Source organism: Abramis brama (assembly GCF_963993115.1).
Source record: "Abramis brama genome assembly, chromosome: 23".
Lineage (NCBI taxonomy): Eukaryota > Metazoa > Chordata > Actinopteri > Cypriniformes > Leuciscidae > Abramis > Abramis brama.
The window spans coordinates 3,579,935-3,602,433 of NC_139985.1; the positions used below are offsets into that span (position 1 = coordinate 3,579,935).

The window sequence follows — 22,499 nt, forward strand, 5'->3', positions numbered from 1 at the left end:
TTAAGAAATAAAAGTTATTGAGATCTTTATTTAGAAATATATATCTTTAAAAAAAATATTTAAACAATTTACACTGAAAATAAAAGTGAAGTTGTTCATGTAGGAAAAGTGGTTTGGTCCTCGCCCTCTATGACACGACTCTCAGCAGTGTCTTCCTGCTGTAAAACATGAACACAGATCACACACACCTTAAACTAAACCATCGTAAACCTGTCAATTCGATTGGAATGAATGTACTTGTACTTACGTCACAATCGGTCTCGGCCAGTGTCGTCAGGCATTCGATGTGCTCGGACATTCGTGCCGTCGTCTGGTGTAGCTGACTGTTTTCTTCTTCAAGCAAATTTATCCTGAGGAAGTTCAACAAGAAATGTAGTTTTGATGATTGGATCGGAAAAACAAAACTACACTACTGATCAAATGTTTGGGGTTGGTAAGTTAATTTGAAAAAAGTCTCTTATTCTCAGCAAGACTGCATTTATTTATTCAAAAATACAGTTAAATCGTTATATTGTGAAATATTAAAATTAAGGGATAATGTAGCGCGAGGCGGTTGTTATAGCGAATACAACCCCGACAGGCTGATCAGGACCCTGATGCGAAGCTCTACATTATCCCCCTTATTACATGGCTACCCACCAAATAAATCAATAATTTGACACAAAATATTGATTTAAAAACGATTGTATTGCTTCCGCTAAAGAAAATAGTTACGTCTCTACGGTTAGAATTTAAAATAGCTGAATTTTCAGCATCATTCAGTCTTCCGTATCACATGATCCTTCAGAAATCATTCTAAATGCTTAATATTTTTTTGTGGATGCTGTGATATGTTTTTTCAGAACGGTGTTTATTTGAAATAGACATTTTTTGTCTTTACTGTCACTAAAATCCTGCTGACCCCAAACTTTCAAACATATTCAAAAGTACCTAATTTGCAAATACCATATCACTCCGCCAAATGATTTCTGTTATTTCAAAGGTCCTTACAGCTTACAACAACAAAAGAACCAAACTCAAATTATTTTAAAATTTTACAATTATTTTAAAATAATGAGTATTATTATTTTCAAACATATTCAAAAGTACCTAATTTGCATGGAGGACACTGTATCCAAAGCATTTTTCTGTGCCTCTTCGAAGTCGTGCAGCTGTAAAAGAAGATCTCTCTTCTTCTGAAGCAGACTCTCATTTTCAGATGTGACCATCGTCATCATGTGTGACGTCTGATGAGGAGCAGATATCGTCATTTAAAAATCATATTCATTTTTGCATAGTTTATTAGTCTGCCATTTTACCTTTTCCTCCTGTTTCCTCAGAATAAAACTCTCTTTCTCCAGCTCTTTTATTCTGTCGTCGCGCCAGCCCGTCTCTCTCAGGTAAAGCCCTCTGGCCCGGCTCAGCTTGTTTTTGTAGTGGATTCGCTTGTCGTTGTATTTACTGGAAATATAAAGCAAACACTAAAGAATCTCTTCCAAATGCTTTACTTTAAATCACTCAACAAAAAAGTATTTTAAATTAATTAATCTTTAATGTTTGGATCTTTCTGCAGCGCTGCTTTAGCATCATTGAGATGCTAACTAAAATATAGTTTTTATTAATATATATAAAAAAAATTGTTAAAATTTATAATTACTCCATGACTGCTAAAAAAAGTATGTTCTATAGTATGAATGTGTGTTGTATGAATGATATTCGGAAGTACAACATTCGCCATGTTGCCCTTATCACGTGACCCACCAGTGTCAGTTATGTTGCTTCACTGCCATTCATAAATCGTCTCCCGTGGCCTCATGGGATAGTAAAGTGTCCATCATATGCACACTTCAGAATCTCACTGGAATAATAATCTCACTGGTTTTTCACCTACTATATAGTATGTAAGTATGCAGCCCTCTTGTCTTCTCTGATGACGTGTTTACTGGCTCGAGGGCGGAGCAACCTGTCACTCACACGAGATCCACCAATAGCAAACCACTACCATCCAATCAATTCCCCACAGACAAAATCAAGTCCCGCCCACATTTGTTCTTGTTCGAGAAGCTGTTTCACTCAGATATAAGCCACAATCGCAAATTCTGTTTTATGTCGACTGCAACTAAAATAACCCTGGCTCTCTGTACCTCCTCTCAGTGTCCACGCTAACTAGAGCTAGCTGAAGTTCAGTCCTCAGAGAGTCCGTCTCCTGTTGACTGCTGGTTAGTCTGTTCTTCAAGTCACTGATGTCTTGTTGGAGCTGCTTGTACAGCAAACAAAAATGATTTAGAGTTAGTGCATGAGTTAAAATTGGTATATACAACTTAAACCATTGCAATCTGTTGACTAAAGCACATTTAAGATTCCCTCAGCAACACAAATGTCAGCTCTGCATCAGGTACCCTGAGGTTCTCCTGCTCCACGTCACTGATGCTGTGTTGAAGTTGTGTGTTGGTTCTCCTCTGGGACAGCAGCTCTTGTTTGGTGGTGCTGAGGATCTTCTGGATGCCCTGGAGCTCCTTAAACAGACTCTTCTGCTCCTCTGCCTCCCGCTGAAGCTGGACCTCCTGTGACTGATGTGAAGAAGAAGAATCATTCGTTACATTTATATAGCGCTTTTCTAGGTACTCAAAGCACTTTACATATCCTCCTCAACCACTGAAAGTGTGTGTTCAGTGTCATTTCAGGGTCACAGCAGGGGTCCCAAACATTTTGGACAGTGGAACCCGTAAAATATTTACTTGAAGTACATCCTGAGAGCCTAAGTTAATATTTCAATAATTTAGCAACATATTCGCATATTCTCTGATGTCAGTTAATGGTCAAATTATATAAAATATCGAATCTCTTTTCAGTAAACGTTTTATTTAGATTGTTTTTATTTTAAAGTTATTTAATATTACTATATATATATATTCACAACTTGGCCACAAAACATTTTTATGGCAATTTTAACAGCGATATGATGATGATGAAACCAACTAAGACCTCTTTCAGGGTCTTAATTATTATTATTAATAATAATAATAATAATAATAATAATTATTGTTATTATTAACTCTAATTATAAAAATGAAGACAAATATATTACTATAGTAAATTACAGTTGTACTGTAAACATTAACTATTTTATGTCTTAAATTCTTCACTTTTGAACGTTCAAATCATCAAGCTTTTAACATTTAAAATCCTCAAAGTTTTATTTGGCAGAATATAGGTGAAATGCTGTAAACTTTCTCAGAAGTGTTGGAAATTATGCAAATGTGTAAATAAAGTGAACCAGCTAAAGTGAGCTACGAGGTTAATCGACACTATTTGCTTCAGTTGAAGCCGTCAGCCAACATTATTTCAACTTAGAATAATCGTGTTAAACTGCGGAATTTGTGGTAAAAAAAAAAACTACATTACCCATGATTCTGTACAAAAAAATTCCAGAGAGTCGAAAGAAGAAAAACTAGATTTTTAAGCCAAAATAGCTTTTTAGCTCCTCCCACTCCTATGAAGCAACGCAAATGACGTATATATAAATATATAATCAACATTTTAAATGAGTAGTTTTATATTTCTTTATCGTTTTTAATCCGATTATGCTGTATGAAGTTCTTTCCATCACTAAAGAGGTTAAAGGGGTCATCGAATGCAAAATTCACTTTTACATGGTGTTTACATATAAATGTGTCTTTGCAGTGTATGGACACAACCACCGTACAATGAAAAAAATCTATTCACTCCCTTTTTTTTATCTTTAAAAAGCCTAAACACTCTCAATAATCAAGATGTTCTGAGCAATATGATGTCATATTGCTCATGCTCCGCCCACGACCACTGACGGACTGTCCAGTATTAGCATATTTCCAGTATTAGCATATTTCCGCCCTGAGCCATTTGTATACTGTCTGCCAAGGCGTCACTTTGTGTGTCTTGTGTCGACACCCCCCACTGAGCAGTTGCTCATTATCATTTAAAGAGACATGCACCGAAACGGTTCGCTGTGAACAGAGCTGTTTTTAAGGAGGTAAAAGGGTGTTGTTTTACACAACCATTGAGGAATTTTAACCAAAGTATGTTACAAACTTTACATGAAGACCCTAAAGAATCATACCAAGTTGTGGAAAATGGGCATCCGATGTACACATCCCTTTAAGTTCACAGTCTTGTACCTTTATCCGATGAATGAACTCGTAGCTGGTTGGCTTGATTCATGGCACAACTCTTTAACAAATACTTTTTTGAAGTCCCTATGGGAGAAATGAATAGAAAATATACTTCTGGAACCAAAAACACTCCAATAGAGGTTCCTTTACCTGGACCAAAGCTCTGGCCTGATGGATTTCCACCTGCGTGGTCTTTGTCAGCTGCCTGGTCTTCTGCTGCTCCTCCTGGAGGACAAACTTCAGCCGGCAAACTTCATCGTCCAGAGATGACAACTAAAAAAAGTCAGTGAGTTAGTCCCTAATCATAACTAATGACCAAATCAAAGTCAAATGGCTCTGGTTACCTGCTTCAGGTGTTTGTCACACTGTCTTTCCACATCCTGCACCTCCAGCTCTCGTACCTTAGATGCTAAATCTCTGATCTGTGAATGCACAAGACACACGCATTAAAGCATTTGCTATATTAAACTTGTGTGTGTGTTTTCCTTCTCAGTCCTCACCTCCAGCTGAAGGCTGCCGACGGTGGTCCTGTAATCGTCCGCCTGCTTCTCACAGAGGTTCTGAAAGTCTCGCACTAACTTCTCTGTCTCCGTCCTCTTCCTCTTCTGCTCTTCACATTCATCCACTGCTCTCCTCCGCAGATCCGCCTCCATCTCAAACTCCATCCGCAGCTTCAGCGTGACCCGGGTCAGATCCTGCAGCGTGATCAACCTCTCCTGCATCTCATCAAGACACCTGGAAAACACCAGACCATTCATTTCACAACCTGAGCTTTCCAGAGGTGTGTCACTGTTTTCTCAGCGGAATTCTTCATTGTCTTTATTCTTATAAAAATGATATATATAAATAAGGTCTATTAGCATGAGTATGTTTATCGATTATATACAGTCAAACTGCGGTCAAACCGTTTATGAATATCCTCTTCCTGCGGCTCCTTGGCTTTGGATGTAGTGACAGCGCTGTCAGGGGCTTCTGCCTGTTACAGTAAAATAACATGAAGCGTGTTTTTATCACTTTTTATGGTGCAACTCACTCAAGATGAATTAAAGTAATATAATGTGTGTGTACGTGTATGTATGTATATATATATATATATATTTATATATATATATATATATATATATATATATATATTTTTTATATATATATATATATATATATATATATATATATATATATTAGTGCTGTGAAACGATTAATCGCATCCAAAATAAAAATATGTGTTCACATAATACATAATATATGTGTGTGTACTGTGCATAATTATTTTGTATATATAAATACACACACATGCATGTATATATTTAAGAAAAATTTGTTATTTAAAAGTTATATTTATCTATAATACAAATTATATATATATATATATATATATATATATATACATACATACATACATACATACATACAGTATATTTAAGCAAATATTTCTTAAATATATACATGCATGTGTGTGTATTTATATATGAAGAGTTCAGATGCAAAAGCCTCTAAGTGCCATCTGAAATTTTCTTCTAGAATGATCATTTTTTATCAAGCTTATATATTTAAGTTCAGTAATTTCACTTAAATGACAATTAATAGGTCATTTTCATTGCTATTTAAGTGAAATTACTGAACTTAAATATACAAGTTTGATAAAAATGATCATTCAAGAAGAAAATTTCAGATGGCACTTAGAGGCTTTTGCATCTGAACTCTTCATATATATATATATATATATATATATATAGTATATGCAAATGTATTATAACCATGTTTTTTTTTTTTTAAAGTCTCTTCTCACCAAGGCTGCATTTATTTGATCAAAATAAAGTAAAAACAGTTATATTGTGACATATTATTACAATTAAAAATAACATCATTACTCCAGTCTTCAGTGTCACATGATCCTTCAGAAATCATTCTGATATGATGATTTGCTGCTCAAGAAACATTTCTCATTATTATCATTGTTGAAAACAGTTGTGCTGCTTATTATTTTTGTGGGAACTGCAGGATTCAGGATGTTTTTGATGAATATAAAGTTCAAAACAACAGTGTTTATTTGAAATAGAAATCTTTTGTAACATTATAAATGTTTTTACTGTCACTTTTGATCAATTTAATGCGTCCTTTCTAAATAAAAGTTTCTTTCAATTCCTTAAAAAAAATCTTACTGACCTAAAATTTTTGACCAGTTATGTATGCATGTATGTGTTTATGTACATGTTTCTGGAGGAACCATTTCTTTATGTATCTTTAAATAGATGATTATCTTACCATTTCAAGCAAATTCACACGTTCTGCCTGTAGCCTCTTCACACACACCCTAAGATAACACAGTTCTTCTTCCTGTTTCTCATTTATCTCTTTTATTTTTCGCAGTTCAGCCACTTCTAAGAAAAGCAAGTAAGACCATAGGTCAGTTCAGCTGAGAGGTTGATACTACTAAGATGCACAAGACAGATAAATGAGGAATAAATGATACCACAGCGTTTCAGTTTCTCCACTTCGTGTCGGAGGTGTTCAACTTCCATTTGAGCTTCTTGCAGCTCTGGTTCTAGAACAAAAGCATGATTTTGACGTCAGTGTGTTTATGAGTGTCTCCCACCTTTTTATCCCTAGTGTGAGACCAGTGAAGTGATTAACCATAAGCCTTCTGCGTCAAGTGAGCAGACTCGAGCTCATCCGTGAGTCTGCGGATCTCCTTGTGGGCCATGGAGAGCCGGGCTGAGGCTTCTTCTACATCTCGCTCCAGTTCTTGCAACGTCCACCCCTTCAGCTTGTCATCCCCACTGCACCGCATGTCAACCGCCTGCTACAAACACAAATACTCATATAAGACCACTTGACAGTGGGTATTTTGTGTATTCCATTAACCAGTGCATGCTTTGTAGGCACCGAGCGTGACAGCAACTAAGATGCTGCTTCAAGAAATCCTCAACTTGCATGCTTTGGGAAAAAACATAAACAAGAAAAGGAATCAAAGGTTAGTAAAAGTGGTCCTTGTAATATACTGTAAAAGTGTAAAGTAAAAGAAATCAAAGGTTAGTAAAAGTGTAAAGTTAGTTAAAGTGTATAGTAAAATAAAGTGTAAAGTAAATTGTAAAGATATAAAAGTGTAAAATAAAATAAACCAAAAGTTAGTAAAAATGGCCCTCATGTAAAATAAACACAGTATACTGTAAAGGTAAGTAAAAGTGTAAAGTGTCAATTTAGTAAAAGTGTAAAGTAAATTGTAAAGATAGTAAAAGTGAAAATAAAAGAAATCAAGGGTTAGTAAAAGTATAAAATAAGTGTCAATTTAGTAAAAGTGTAAAGTAAATTGTAAAGATGGTCAAATTTAAAGTAAAAGAAATCAAAAGTTAGTCAAAGTGTAAAGTAAAAGTGTCAAGTTAGTAAAACTGTAAAGTAAAGTGTAAAGATAGTAAATTTACTGAAAGTAAAAGAAATCAAAGGTTAGTAAAAGTGTAAAGTAAAAGAAATCAATGGTTAGTAAAAGTGTAAAGTTAGTTAAAGTGTATAATAAAATGAAGTGTGAAGTAAATTGTAAAGATATAAAAGTGTAAAATAAAAGAAACCAAAAGTTAGTAAAAATGGCCCTCATGTAAAATAAAAACAGTATACTGTAAAGGTAAGTAAAAGTGTAAAGTGTCAATTTAGTAAAAGTGTAAAGTAAATTGTAAAGATAGTAAAAGTGAAAATAAAAAATCAAGGGTTAGTAAAAGTATAAAATAAGTGTCAATTTAGTAAAAGTGTAAAGTAAATTGTAAAGATGGTCAAATTTAAAGTAAAATAAATCAAAAGTTAGTCAAAGTGTAAAGTTAAAGTGTAAAGTAAAAGTGTCAAGTTAGTAAAATTGTAATGTAAAAGAAAGTGTAAAGTAAACTGTTAAGATAGTAAAAGTGTAAAGAAATTAAAGGTTAGTAAAAGTATAAAGAAAATAAGTTAGTAAAAGTGGTCCTTGTGTAAATTAAACACACAGTATACTGTAAGGTTTGTTGGAATCCATCTGAATTAAGACTAATAAGAAGCAATACTAACGCCTCTTAAATTTTGTTTACGCCTCTATGCTTTTTGTTGTGCATTTCAATTACATGCATCAGGTTAATTGTTATAAACATACAGGCATTAATTTCTGTTTACTCTGAGCTGCCTTTCTGAGTCCTAGGAGCCGCTTCCAAGGGCTCTGAGCGTGTAGTGGTGGTGACACCTTGTGGAAAGACGAGGAGGTATATTTATTAAGTCTCTAATCAGACATTTTGCACATTCGTAAAAAAAAACATAAAACAAGAATTAGGTCAGGAACATGATGTAAAATTGTTGGAAAATATAAACTATATACAGTATACTCACGTAAAGTAATATGTACTATATAGCAAATCTCAACTGCTTGATTGGTTGTATCGTTGCAAAATGTAAACTATATTATTGTCCAGCTTCAATCTGCTAAATGCGACATAAGGCATGAAGTTATGATAAGATATTATAAACTCTAACATCATGAATTTTTGTAAAGTTGCTTTAAAACATGCATATAAATAAATTTGACTTGACATGTAGGAATGTAAAACAACATGAGAACTGATTCTCTTACTTTGGCCACATTATCTTCACAACCCTGCGACGTTTGGACATCAGGATGGCATGCGCTCTTCACATCCACATCCTGGCTCTGCATTTTCTCCAGCAGGGATGCTCTGTCTGCGAGGAGGTAGGCCACCTGTTCACTCAAGCTGATGGAGATGATATCAGCCAGACCTTCCTGAAGTAACATCTCGGAGACCTCGCTCCTCTGAGCCTCTGTACATATAGATTTAAATGTCATGAGTGGTGTAGAGCGGGCGGGCCTGAGGGAGGAGAGAACAGACAGAAACGCACCTTGCTGCAGGTGGATGTCGTCCAGAGAAGCACGGAGCGTTATGTTTTCTTGTTCGAGATGTAAAGCCACAGAGTCTCGGGTCTTTGTGAGACTCTTAATGTGATTGATGTATTGCTGAACCTGGGAACACACACATTCTCTTACATATATCTACCTAAACATCTTGTTTTGTGTTCCACAGACACTCATATGGATCTGAAACAAATACAGGTGAGTAAATGATGAGGGTTTTTTTTTATTTAGCCCAACTCACCTTTTCAATCTCAGCGACACGTTCCTTCTGAAGATCTTGTATCTGTTGGTTGAGGGACTTCACAGTACTTTCACTGCTCTTGTAAAGCTGCCACAGCAAAGACAAGCGCTCATTAATGGAGGCTGAGGGGTCCAAACCTTCCTCCTGCAGTCGCTGCTCCATGTCCTGCAACATCTTTCCATCCTAAACAGACATAGAGATGCATCTTATGTCTATCTATATCTGTCTGCCTTTATCTAACTATATGTACCTATCTTCGATCTAACTGATCCGAGATCAGTGTTTGATGTGTTTAGATGTGTACATCAAACACGTGATCTGCTCATGTTGTTTAAACATCCTTTGACAGCTGTTGTTGCAGATCGGAGGTGGTGGTGCACATGCGCACATCTGTTTTTCCTTTTAAACGACTTGCGGTTTTCTAGCATGTAAACTTTACTACTTTCAGTTACATTTGTTTTTCTGCGAAAAGAATAGAGCGAAAGCAGCAGATAGTAGGCTACATTTACATAAATTATAACAGACGGATATTTACCACAAAGCCAGTTCGTGATGTGTTGCCCTTTAAAGAAAAAAAGTAAAATGAGCGATTCGCCACGGAAAGGTTTATAAAAACAGAGCTTACCTGTGCTGTGCACATCCCCTACCGTTATTCAAAACCATTGAAGTTACTTTTTAGTTGTTGTTAAAAGTTATTATTGTTTTAAAAGAGAAATATCCCGCGAAACACACGCGCGCACACGTTGCCGACTGAAGCGTTTTTCTTTCTTGCAATTGTCGCATTCTAACAAAACGTTCAGACGTTCACGGTCGCCTAGAAACGGATGTTAATGTATCACCTTCAGAATATTTCAGCGTTTACTTGGAATGTACGTTCATCAGCGACAGCAGACCGTGTGTGTGTGTGTGCGCGCCTAGTGGGACGTCCTGCAAAAGAACCCCACAAACTCCGCAATAATAAACGAGGTTCCCAAACAAGTAGCTATATAAGGTTCACTCACGAAACGGGTGCATTTTCCACTTTGAAAGGGTGATTTAAAAGTAAATGTTAATTATATACACTTTTATTTTAAAATAATGCATCCTCATTGACAAAAGAATTTATAGGCTATGCTTACAACACATAAAAGCTGGCGTTAGTTTTTCATTGTTTTTTTTTTTTATGTTCATGAAGGACAAAAAAAAAAAATTATGGAATGACCCAGATATTAAGAGCATGTGAAGATACATAAAATACTGTATTAAATTACTAAATGTTCCTTTCCTCTTATTAGAGTATTTAGCCTGTTTACTAACTCTAAATAAAACACAAATGTACAGAACAAGATAAAAATAGTTCAGTTTGGATGAGCGGAAAAGATTGAAACACTTCACAGGGGATTTGGGTGAGAACTGATGTTTGTCTGGGTGGTCTGTGTTTCATTCAACAGGAAATATCATATCAGAACATCATTACATTGAGTGTTGTGTAATTATGTAACAGACTCTCTCTGGGTTTGGGCGGACACAAACTCAAGCCCATTTTTAACTAACCCAAAGTTTTTCTGGAGCTGTGAAGGAAACTCCTCCTCTAACCGAGCTCACATTCCTTCTTGGACCGTTTTTCCCAAACGTGGGAGTCTATGGAGAGAGTGAGTGAGTGAGTGGAGATGAGAGAAGGGGAGGAGACCAGCTAAGAAACAACACTGGACTTCAGACGAAAGTTTTCCGAAGATCTGTTGGTACGAGCACACACAAGGTAAGCTGCATTTTTATTTCTTCAACAGCAGCGAGTATTTCCTCTCTTAAAATGAATACTTCCAGACTTTTTAGAGCCTGATGTACCATGGATGTACTGGTGCATAAAGAACCTATAGATCATCACGTTTACTTTGTTAATGCACAAGAACCCTTAAGACCTATAAAAGTCATATCAAGAATATGTAATTTCAAAAGAACCCTATAAAATAGTTCATATGATCCTGAACCTAAGAGTCAAACTATTTATGTTCTCCGAGACATTCTTCTGTTTGTTTGTTCATATAGAACAATCCAGAAAAATCTTAGATGTAGAAAAGATTATGTAATCAAAATGTGCCTGTTCTGGTCTGTGTGAGGTGTTTCTGAAGCTTTTATGATTGGTAATTACAGCTCTATAATTTAAAGAACATCTTAGTAAAGTCTTGCATGGCAGAGAGAGCGACTAATGAGCAAGAACTGTCCGAATCTGTTCCAGGAACGCTTAACGAGAAGCTCCTGCATGTAAACATGAGAGGTGGGGGCCGATTTAATGAAAACCATGAGTTAGAGAATGTTGTCTAAATACGTAATATTTTCACTGCACAGTAGTGACATAGAGGGTGTGGAATCTTGGGATCCGTGTGTGTCGTTCCCAATCTTCCTTCCCCATCCCGATCCGTCACACAGTCCTTGTATGAATGCAGGTTTTGTTGAATTCAAGCAGAAGTCTCCATTCATCTTATGGACGGAAAAGTTGTGGAATTGCTATGCACTTTGCGTCTTGGAAACATGATGATGCAAAAGCGTCTAGCAGTGAGGTGAAAATTAATTTATAGGTATGACACCATGTATTATTACAGTGCTTGAATCAAAGTTCACACGCAAGTCCTAAATTCTTCCCTGGAAAGATTCTGTCAGCAAATGGCATCATTTTGATCAAGAAAACTTCCTCATGCAGTCGAGAACATTTCCAGAGAGCCTCTATTTGGCATCATAAACCAGTTTTATTCAGCAATGATACATCAAATTGATCACTAAAGACATTTGTTACAAAATGAACATTTTGAACTTTCTATTCATCAAAGAATCCTGAAAACCAAGTGAATCAGTTCTAACATTGATGATAATCAGAAATGTTTCTTGAGCAGCAAATCATCATATTAGAATGATCAGGTGACACTGAAGACTATGAGTAATGATGCTGAAAATGCAGCTTTGATCACAGGAATAGATTAAATTTTACAATATACTCAAACAGAAAACAGTTCTTTTAAATTTGAATAATATTTCACTGTTTTACTTTATTTCTGATCAGATAAATGCAGCCTTGGTGAGCAAAGAGACTTCTTTCAAAAACATTAAACTTTTGTACTGTATATGCACATTCACATCAGATAGAACAGGAGAACTTTTATCTTTCAGTTTGTTTAATCTCATTCAATGCTAGAGAACAGACTATATTTTACACAGCGCTCATAATGTCGGCTACATCAGAGGCTTTTTAGACACACTGATAAATCCCAAATGATTCCTCATTTTCCTTTGTGAGTACATGAGATGGAAGTTCTCAGACAGAAATTCTTCTTCTACCGACAGGATCCACCAAAATGTCTTTCCTGTTGATGTTTGTGACCGTTCTGCATTTGGTCACCCTGGCCATACTCTTCATTGCCACCATGGAGAAGGTTAGCCAGAACTGCAATAAAGAAACTGACAAACACACATGACCTCTGAACTATGCATTTGCTCATACAATCAAAATGTGCTCAAAATTGTCTTCTGCTGCATATTTTATATATATATATATATATATATATATATATATATATATATATATATATATATTATAAATGAAATCACTGGAGATCAGGTGAAGCTCATTTACCAAAAATTGTGAAACATTTTAACAAATGAAATTTGAGAAACTCACATTTTTTAAAAGCATCTACACATCATTACATCTTAGGGGCCATTTACACTACACCGTTTTCAACTAAAAACGGAAAACTTTTTATGCTTTTTCTAGTCCTGGTGGACTTTGGGAGACACGGAGAACACGGATCTCTGGTATAAGTGCACCTATGACAACGCCACAGAAACCTGGTTATGTGCATCTGTCAAGGAGAGCGGTGAGTTACTGATTTTAAACAATATAAGTCAAGGCTAATAAACAAAAGTCCTAAACTAGTTTTTGTTAATACAAAAAGTTATTAACTCTTTCCACGCCAGCGTATTAAAAAAGAAAAAGAAAAAAAGTTGCCAGCCACCACCAGCATTTTTGATCATTTTCACAAAAATATTTTGTTGTATGAATATCTGAAAATGCAACATTTCAAAAGAAAAGAACAGACCCTCAGCTTTTAAACTAAAAAAACAGTTTTATTCTAGCATCACGCTTTCTTTCTTTTTTTTATCAACACTTGAAAATGGGGAAGTTTCCTTAAAAAAAACATTTTGTTTGGAGTTGAGAGTTAAGCAACCACAGTCATCAAAATGTAGAAAATAGCACAAAGTGAAAATAAAATGGCATTTGGGGTTAAGGTTACGGAAACTACATTTAGCATGGTAAATACACAAATCAAACATGAACTGTTAATAAAACACATGGACACTGATTTGGATGAATACATGCATGCAAATCCTTCCCAGCTTTCATTACTTACAACGCAACAATGACGTTGCATGCTCGTAATTTCATTTGCTCTTTATATATAGATATGCAAACAATAACAAGCTATGCAAATAGTGTTACTGAATCAATGCATGTTACATAAAAGGCATCTCTGACAGAAGAGTCAACAGCGTTTACAACACGCATGTCTTTCAAAATAAAAGTCTCACATCAGAAAAACATTTAGAATTATGTTTATTTATTTATTTGACTGCACACTGGGTCGCGACCCCAGTTGAGAGCCTACATTTCTACACCGAGGTTGACGAATAATCTTTGTAAATAAATAGCTATTTGTGATATTCTTCTCTCTCAGAATGGCTGCAGTCAGTCCAGGCCCTCATGATATTATCTGTCGTGCTCTCCTCCATCTCCTTCATGGTGTTCCTCGGACAGCTCTTCACCATGTCCAAAGGAGGACTTTTCTACTTCACTGGTCTATGTCAGTGTTTTGCAGGTAAGTGTTTTCATTAATTACTTATAAACTGATTATATATCATTTTGTATTAATTTAGGTAGGTTGGACTAGTAGGAGAGAGAACGTTGATGACATGTTATTATTCCCTAAATAGTCCCACATGTGCTGCTCCCTTGTGGACACTTTCTATATATTCTCACACTATTCACCTCCTCCACACACACAGGTTTTGCAGCATTTGCGGCTGTTCTGATCTACACCTTTCAAAGGAGCGAGATTCTTCAAGATGTTCAGGAACTGGAAATGGGTCGTTTCGGCTACTGTTACATTCTAGCCTGGGTCTGTGTGCCCCTTTTACTTATTAGTGGCGCACTTTATGTGCATCTGCGCAAACGGGCCTGATTTTCTCCTTAACACCATGCATGTAGTGTAGCTGTTTAGTCTGCTATGAGATTATATTATGCTTATGGCTGTTTTTTGGTAAAATATTTTATGATATATGGCTTACTGTTATTTGTAATTTATTATTATCCTACTAGTTTGTAGGACCAAACTCCCAACACATGCTTTGCTGCTTTTGGGAAGTTGCATCAAAATGTGGAAACTGCTGCTTTATAAGGGTGACTTTTGTTCATCTTCAGAACACAAATGAAGATCTTTTTGATGAAATCTGAGAGCTTTCTGTCCCTCCATTGACAGTTACGCAACTACCACTTTGACGCTTCAAAAAGTTCATAAAATATCGAAAAACTAATCCATATGAATTGAGTGATTTAAAAAAAAAATTCTGAAGAGACTCGATCGCTTTAGATGATGCAACAGATTGACTTTAGGCTTTTATTCACATATAAACACTCATCAACTCGCACATCAGTTGTGGTAAACGGAAGCTCAAGCATGTTTGCTTGATGTGAGAGAACCAATGAGGTTCATTTTTGCGCAGGTTTGGTTGAGCTTCTGTTTATGTTCACTGATCAATGTTAGAATGTGAATAAAAGCCTAAATTCAATCTGTTCATTATATAAAGCGAGTCTCTTCAGAAAATTTGGACTAAACCGCTCAATTCATATGGATTAGTTTTACAATCCCTTTATGAACTTTTTGAAGCGTCAAAGTGTCAGTTGTGTAGCTGTCAATGGAGGGACAGAAAGATCTCAGAACCAAAAAGATCATTTGTGTTCTGAAGAGGAACGAAAATCCTTTTTTAAATCATGCGTTAAGAAAACTGGAAAAAGTTTCTAGATCAATTTGTTGGATTCCCAACATGAAAATGTCACAACTGGAAACCTCAAACCAGTCCTTTCCCCCCAATATTGAATATGTGTCTTTGTATTATTATTATATGTTTTTATGTATGCAAACTCTATAAATAAAATATTTTTCAAAATCACAACAAATAGTTGTTGTGTTTTTGGTTAGAGTAAACAACGCTTAGAAAAAAAAGAAAATGCTGCAGTTCATCAACAGGATCAACAATTGTCCACTAGTTAAACTTGTGAGTCATGACACTGTTTAAAGTCGTTTATATAGTAGCGAGTTTGAATCAGTAATTAGTAACAATCTGCACTGCTAATTCAAATATTCAATTTGAACATCTCTAATAAATGTACTGTGTTTGGTTGTTGTGCACGTGACTTATCAGCACGACAACATACCATCGTAAAACACATTCTCTGCTTTTAAGACATGACACCTACAGATAGAAGAGGCGATTACAGAGGAATGTGTGCATAAATGAATTACAAGGAATTCATGCAGAACCTAAAGGTGAGCAAAGGTGAGCTCACCATACTTTCTTCATTGGATCAAAACACACGTAGCTTCTCCGGATGTGTCTAAACATCATGTATACAGATGCTTGTGACGTGAAAAGAGACCACTAGGTGTTGAGTTCCAGCCTCGCCCCCTTTTGACTGTGACGGAAAGAAGGTCTCAATCTCTTCTCCCTGGAGAAGACTGGCTCGGCTGGTAGAACCAGTCACGATAGTGGGTCGGCGACAGAGAGGCACTATATGTGTTTACTAAAGACACAATAAAGACAGAAATCTAATATCAGCCTTGCGAGATAGAGGACGAGGACTGAAGGGAGACCGGAGTGTTTCTGAACATGTTTTGTGGGATGTTAGATGATTTGCTGACTCAAGACATGGTTTTGCATGAAAGCTAGAAATGGGCAGATCGCAGCAATGACTTGTTGCTCACATTGGCTGGTGACGGGGAGTAATTTAACACCAGATTGAGTGAGGCCATTAGAATGGGTGGAGATAGCAGAGATATGTCAGAACTTGACGGAAAGAGTGGATGGACTGAGGGTGTGTGAGACAGGCACAGACGGGTAAGTCTCCACTTTTAGTACATAATCTGTTCTTTTTAAGTATTACCATAAAATAGATAAGTAGAAATGCATGGATTTTAACATGCCCTTGTGAAAAAGAAGTACACTTTAGCATACTTTATAATGAAAGAGTACTTGTTACTTAAGTGCGAACTGAATGTAACGTTTTAATTACAATTAAATGAAAATGTTTAAATTTATATTAAAATCATTTAGCTGAACTTTAGATATAGTCCCGCTTAAGTAAGACAACATACATCTTTACGTGTAACTACTTATATTATCTTTTTGAAATATGCTTAGTGTACTGCCGAATGTAATGTCAAGCATTTATGGTAAACTAAAATTTACTCTAATGTCATTTCTATTGAAACTTGTATGTCACGTATTTCATTACACATTTGTTGTTATGATGTTGCAATTTATTACATTTACAACATACTGACTTCAATGTACATTACTCATTAAAAGAACAGATAACACAATGCACTTACAAGTATAATCATGTACTTTACAAATGCTTTAGTATGGTAGTTAACATATCAAAATAAGAGCACTTTAAAAAACACTACAAAAGATTGTTAAACATGATTTAAAACTTGCTAAAAAACTTTTAAATTGACATTATTACAAAGTGATTTTTTTAAATGCTCTCTTTCAGTACACTTAAGTGGCATTTTTTTTTTTTTTTTTTTATATATACATTTAAGATTTGAAGAACACTACAAGTGCACATTCAACACTATCAAGTGCACTTCTTTTCCACAAGGGTGGCCATCAAATCAAATTGACGAGGAAAAGGCTGGGAATGTTCTTAAACTCTAATGATGCCATTTTCCCCTCAAGACTGTATTCTAGGACATTTCAAGATTCTCCAAACTTCCAGGAACCACACAAACGATTCCTCCATGGAGTATCCTGCTTTTCTGTTGACATTTGGTGGCTAAAAAGAGTTAAATAGTTTCAAGGCATGAAGAAGAACCTCAACTATTTGAATAATTCACCAACATCCTCCTCCAAGAAACTTAGAGGAGCTGCCAGTTATTCTCTACACATCAACATGCAGTTTTCCACAGTCATCGTTTGGTAGAAGAAGGATATCTCCATCCATCATTGGGTTCCAATCATGTCAAACTCTCATGAGCAGAGCCTCAATGAGAACGTCATCTTCGCCCCGTTGACCGAGTCCAGTCCAGACTTCTTGCACTGCGAGGAAGAACGCTATTGTGTGGAAAGCCTGGTGAGCTCCGGTCCTGAGGTTTTCTACACCAAACTCCACCAGGAACAAATCGGATCGTTCTTGTCCACCGGCGAGGTGAACCAGATCTCCAGCTGGGCCGAGGACTATCATCAAAGTGATGCGGTCCTGGAGGATGGAAACGGGGAGGTGGAGGTCGGTTCTGAGGGGGACGACTTCTCCGGACATTATTTCCCCACGGAGTCTGACACTCCGGCTCCATGCTTGGAACTCGGATGGCCAGAAAGGTACAGCTGGATGGACATGGGTCGAGTTGAAGTATACACCAATCCTCCAATAGAACAGGAGCCCTCCATACGAGTAGTCCTCAGGAGACTCTTACAAGGAGCCACTAAGGTAAGTCAAGTCAGCTTTATATATATATATATATATATATATAGCAGCCGTTTCAAAGCAGCTTCACAGTAATAAACAGCTGCAAATTTAATCAAATATGAGACAAATTATGCAGTTCTAAAAAGACAGTAGTTAAATAACTATGTAAAGTTCAGCAATTATGAAATTGGATTAAATTGCTCTACAAGCAGAAGACAATAGTTTGGTTAGACTCAGCTTGAGTCAGTTCAATGTTGATTCAGTTCAGTTTATTAACAGTGTTGATGTTGCAAAAAGCATCAATGATGAAACACTGTCGATTCAGCTATAAATCAGCTCTAAAGACAGTCGGTAAGACCAGGGGCCTGATTTATTAACCCTAACCCTTAACTTTTGAATTATACAGTTGGATTTGATCCTAAATACCATGGATTTTATCCTACATCAAAAGTGAAGAATAAATCGGCATTTAGTCTATTAAGGGAGAAACTTACATGAAAATGTTCTTATGCATTCCTCAACTGAAACCTTTTGGCCTCTCATACCAGTAATTAAATTATTTCGACATTGTTTATGAAAGCACATCAGAATATGCATGAATATAATTTACTGTAATGTTTTTACTGCTTTTAATAATTGCATCCCTGAAATTAAGTGATTTATATGAGTGATTTCCTAAAAATAATAATAATAATAATAATATAAACAGAAACTGGCCCATGCACTCACACGTTTTCTGATTTCCTTGCCCATTGATGAGTGCCGTACTTCTGAACCATAAAGAGATATTTGTAGGCGTTCAGTAGTTGATGTTGATGCGCTTGATTTTAAAGTCGGAAGTTGAGATTGTTTTTTCAAACAAGAAAAAAAAGAAGATTTTGTTCATGGGGAATTGATTGGATGGTTGTGGTTTGCTATTGGTGGATCTCCTGTGAGTGACAGGTTGCCCCGCCCTCATCATCAGATAAGAGATGTGATTAAAGATTACGAGGGCACATGAATTAAAAAATAATGATGTGCACAGATAAATTATTTATTATAAATACAGCAATATTCCTTTTGTGACTTTAAGATGAACTGCGATTTATAAAGAGAAATTTGTGTGCATACGGATAGACGTTGTATAAATCATTCATAGGAACATTTATGGAAACGTAATGTCATGTGTTCACATTTAGGATAATTATATATGAACATCTTTATAAATGAGCTAAAATAAGTTGGTTGAATGCAAAAAACTAAACTAAGCATGAACCAGCAGAAAGTCCACTAGTTTTTTGCATTTGTGTTGGGCAGGTGATTGCCGTTGTAACAGATAAATTGTCGGATAACGTGGTGATTGGTGACCTCCGAAACGCTGCATCCCGGGGGGTTCCGGTGTACATCATCCTCAACAGAAGATCCGCGGAGGAGAACTGCGCTCTGCACCAGCTTCAACATCCGGTGAGTGGATAAAACCATCAAAGTTAATTCTGATGAGTACTTTGTGTAACCTTTAAGCAACAAAACTTTCATGCACACCTTAACAGACTGAACTTTAGGCTGATCCTCTAGACAAAAGACCAGACACACCTTAGTGGAATATTCTGCATCTGTCAGCAAATGTTACTCTTCATCACATCTCTTTCTGTGTGCAAGTATGAATGAGAAGAACTCACAAAGCCATGGTGAACAGGTTCAACTACATTCATCTGCTGTGGATGATTGGCTTGTGGTTGTGGAATGTTTTTGGTTTGGATAATCGCTCCACATCTCTGAAACTTAACTAGAGCTGACCTTTAGTTGAAAGTTGAGTTTAGAATTTTTGCAGAAACCAACTGCAATCTTTATTAAAGGTTGTGAAACATTAGATTTTGCGATGTAGTTCAAGGGAATCTCTTCCTTGATGATATTTTCCAGAATATCACGGTGCGCATTCTTGGAGGTAAAACGTTCCTGACGCGTGACACGAAGATGGTTGTTGGAGAGCTGAAGAACAACTTTGTGTTGGTGGATCTGGAGACGGTGATGATGGGGAGCTACAGGTAAAGGAGGCTTTCATAATGGAGCTCATAAATCAGCCTTTTGATAGAGCTGAGAAACGCATTACCTGCAGTTGAAAGACTTGCTCCAGGGAACAAGGGTGTGGACCGTTTGGGATTTGAACCAACTTTTGGGTTGCCACCTCATACCATTAAAGACTTTAAGCTACACCACCCCTACATTATGCAGACAATTAGTGAAATGAGGACTCTGTGGGAACAATTTTTTGTCTCTTTCACAGTTATTAAAGTATACTAACTCAAAAGTTTAGGGTCTTTTTTTGTTTGTAAAGAAGTATCTTTTGCTCACCAAGGCTGCTTTTATTTGTTAAGAAATGCAGTAAAACAGTAAAATTATGAAATATTAGTTTATTGAACTGTTTTCTATTTGAATATATTTTTTAAATATAATTTATTCCTGTGATCAAAGCTGAATTTTCAGCATCATTGCTCCAGTCTACAGTGTCACATGATCTTTCAGAAATCATTCTAATATTGATGCTCAATTTTTTTTATTAATGTTGAAATGAGTTGTGCTGCTTAATATTTTTGTGGAAACCATGATAATGTTTTGTAACAAAAACAAAAGTATTAATCGCTTTAAAATTTTTACTGGCCCCAAACTTTTTAATCATGATATACACTGCCCGGCCAAAAAAATAAATAAATAAAACGTTGCCGTTTGGATTTAAAAAGGCAAATGCTCAAGGGTCTATGTTTGGATTATTATTGCTGTGATTATGTTTCTAGCATGTTGTATGTTTGGCAACCGTTTTTCTAACCCTAATTGATGGAGTGTGTAGCTTTTCATTTCTTAAACAACCATGTAGGAGTAGACTTGAGTCTACAGAGTACAGAGTGCTGGACTCTTGCATTGTCACTACAAGATCTTGTCCAAAAATTGATGCACCTCTTGATGGAAATAAATGTTGTGATATTATTTCCATTAAGAGGTGCATTAAGTTTTGGTCAAGAAGATCTCGTGTTGTCAATGCAAGAGTCTCCTCCAGCACATTCCAAAGACTTTCAATGAATTTAAGGTCTGAACTCAGAGGTGCCAATTCATGTGTGAAAATGGTTCTTCAGGCTCCCTCCCAAACATTCTTTCACAATTTGAGCCTAATGAATCTTGATGATTCTGGAATATGGCCATGATGGGTCTTTATGGTTGTTTAAGTAATGAAAAGCTACACACTCCATCAATTAGGGTTAGAAGAACTGTTGCCAAACATATAACATGCAAAGCGATCAAATGGTATCAGAAGACTTGGAAATTTGCACATATTGACTATTTTAGTTTAGTTTTATGGTGCTACTTTGCTCCATTTTTGGATCTTCTGAATCCTTTATAATCCCTTAATTTTTCTTTTTTGTCTTGGTCAGCCTTGCCTGGAGCGATGCTCACCTGCATCGTCAGCTCGTCACCGTTATGAGCGGCCCGGTTGTGGAATCTTTCGATCGAGAGTTTCGAATCCTCTATGCTGCCTCGCTTCCAATCCCAGATGCATGGACAACTGGAAAACCAGCAACAGAACCCAAAATATATAATAAACTACCACCTCTGAACACGAACAGCAACAAAATTGAACTTACCGAGTTCATCTCCAATCCTCCGCCTCCTCCTATTGACAGTCCTCTGGATTGGGAGGCGATGGGGGTCATCAGGAGATTCCCAGACAGCAAATTTAGTCCACCTGATGATGGGGAGTTGCAGTTCTATCATCGACCCCTCTTGGACAGACATCCAGGAGGATGGGAGCTCCCCTACAATGACTTTAACAGCAGACATCTGACTGGGCATCAAGAGGAGGGCAAGTGAGTACAAAATACAAAGATATTTGACCTCAGATCTAATATGTGACAGTCTCACAATTACATTCAGAAATAGGAATGGGAAAAATATTAAAGGTAGACTTTAGAAAATGTATTTTGAGGAAGAACATTGTTTTGGTTGTGCTTTGGCTCTGCGTGACTGTGCGGATAAATGTGATTATCCTACTGGTTATTAAACATTTACTACTAGGTGTAAGAGATATAACCAGTTTAGAAAGGATCTCAAGCTGACTAGCTGAAGACATTACTGTAGCTTTACCTATTATTAGACACAGTACTTCCTTGAAAATAAATTCCAGCACACGATTAAATGAGCATTCACAATAGATAAAGCTTTACAATGAACTCTGTTAGAGAGATACATATGGAAATTTATCTGTTCAATAAAACACCTTACTCTCCTGTTGAGTAATAAAAACGCATCTCTGCATCGCTTTGATAACATTTCAAAGTCGGTCTAGCCAATGTTGATTCTTGTTTTATTACGAGCTCTGTCTCGTTCTCTTTTCTCCAGCAGACTCTCCTCTGTTCCCCGTTTTAAACGGGTGATTCTCCGGAGGTTGGAGATTTAGCGGCTCCATGTCAACCTTTCTCGCTCCTTGTGACACTAACCTCTGACATCTCACACCAAACACACACACACACACACACACACACACACTCAACTAACCTCTGACCTCTC

The 22,499-nt window shown here is 36.4% G+C and overlaps 3 protein-coding genes across 11 annotated transcripts in view; 2 read left to right on the plus strand and 1 right to left on the minus strand.

The window, feature by feature from the left end:
* Window positions 1-21,716, minus strand: LOC311074605 (coiled-coil domain-containing protein 30). 9 transcript variants are annotated; one of them, XM_084101316.1, is made up of 19 exons: window positions 21,578-21,716; window positions 21,390-21,498; window positions 9,248-9,430; window positions 8,994-9,114; window positions 8,710-8,915; window positions 8,239-8,325; window positions 6,762-6,930; window positions 6,601-6,672; window positions 6,393-6,508; window positions 5,036-5,106; window positions 4,631-4,865; window positions 4,475-4,552; window positions 4,281-4,403; window positions 2,379-2,549; window positions 2,124-2,239; window positions 1,299-1,440; window positions 1,090-1,226; window positions 248-350; window positions 1-158 (listed from the first exon to the last, which is right to left on the minus strand). In XM_084101316.1, exons 2-19 carry the CDS (start codon window positions 21,393-21,395, stop codon window positions 96-98), a joined length of 2,199 nt encoding a protein of 732 aa, XP_083957442.1. In that variant the 5' UTR covers window positions 21,396-21,498; window positions 21,578-21,716; the 3' UTR covers window positions 1-95. The 9 variants fall into 9 exon arrangements, with proteins under 9 accessions (XP_083957442.1, XP_083957444.1, XP_083957443.1 ...); XM_084101318.1 differs by lacking the exons at window positions 21,390-21,498; window positions 21,578-21,716 and adding an exon at window positions 10,087-10,178 and having other exon boundaries at window positions 2,124-2,236; XM_084101317.1 differs by lacking the exons at window positions 21,390-21,498; window positions 21,578-21,716 and adding an exon at window positions 10,087-10,169.
* On the plus strand, window positions 10,853-15,488 carry emp3a (epithelial membrane protein 3a (MAM blood group)). The gene is made up of 5 exons (XM_084101332.1): window positions 10,853-10,985; window positions 12,563-12,651; window positions 12,993-13,095; window positions 13,954-14,094; window positions 14,282-15,488. The coding sequence occupies exons 2-5, from the start codon at window positions 12,574-12,576 to the stop codon at window positions 14,455-14,457; spliced, it is 498 nt and encodes a 165-aa protein (XP_083957458.1). The 5' UTR covers window positions 10,853-10,985; window positions 12,563-12,573; the 3' UTR covers window positions 14,458-15,488.
* fam83e (family with sequence similarity 83 member E) overlaps window positions 15,959-22,499 on the plus strand; it is a 13,067-nt gene continuing 6,526 nt past the window's right edge. The window contains exons 1-5 of the mRNA XM_084101320.1: window positions 15,959-16,390; window positions 17,237-17,984; window positions 19,260-19,406; window positions 19,863-19,987; window positions 21,368-21,799. Of these exons, the coding sequence (XP_083957446.1) occupies window positions 17,517-17,984; window positions 19,260-19,406; window positions 19,863-19,987; window positions 21,368-21,799 (1,172 nt within the window). The 5' untranslated portion in view covers window positions 15,959-16,390; window positions 17,237-17,516. The remainder of the gene's footprint in view (window positions 16,391-17,236; window positions 17,985-19,259; window positions 19,407-19,862; window positions 19,988-21,367; window positions 21,800-22,499) is intronic.

Excerpts from the sequence above, each read along its gene's own strand:
- LOC311074605 (XM_084101310.1), bottom strand. The coding sequence starts at position 9,887 with ATGTGCACAGCACAGGTAAGCTCTGTTTTTATAAACCTTTCCGTGGCG. Across the intron at positions 4,553-4,630 it reads TCGGCAGCCTTCAGCTGGAG|ATCAGAGATTTAGCATCTAA; the intron begins GTGAGGACTGAG and ends GTGCATTCACAG. Across the intron at positions 351-1,089 it reads GTGTCCTCCATGCAAATTAG|GATAAATTTGCTTGAAGAAG; the intron begins GTACTTTTGAAT and ends GAACTTCCTCAG.
- emp3a (XM_084101332.1), top strand. The coding sequence starts at position 12,574 with ATGTCTTTCCTGTTGATGTTTGTGACCGTTCTGCATTTGGTCACCCTG. Across the intron at positions 12,652-12,992 it reads TCATTGCCACCATGGAGAAG|TCCTGGTGGACTTTGGGAGA; the intron begins GTTAGCCAGAAC and ends TGCTTTTTCTAG. Across the intron at positions 14,095-14,281 it reads TCTATGTCAGTGTTTTGCAG|GTTTTGCAGCATTTGCGGCT; the intron begins GTAAGTGTTTTC and ends CCACACACACAG.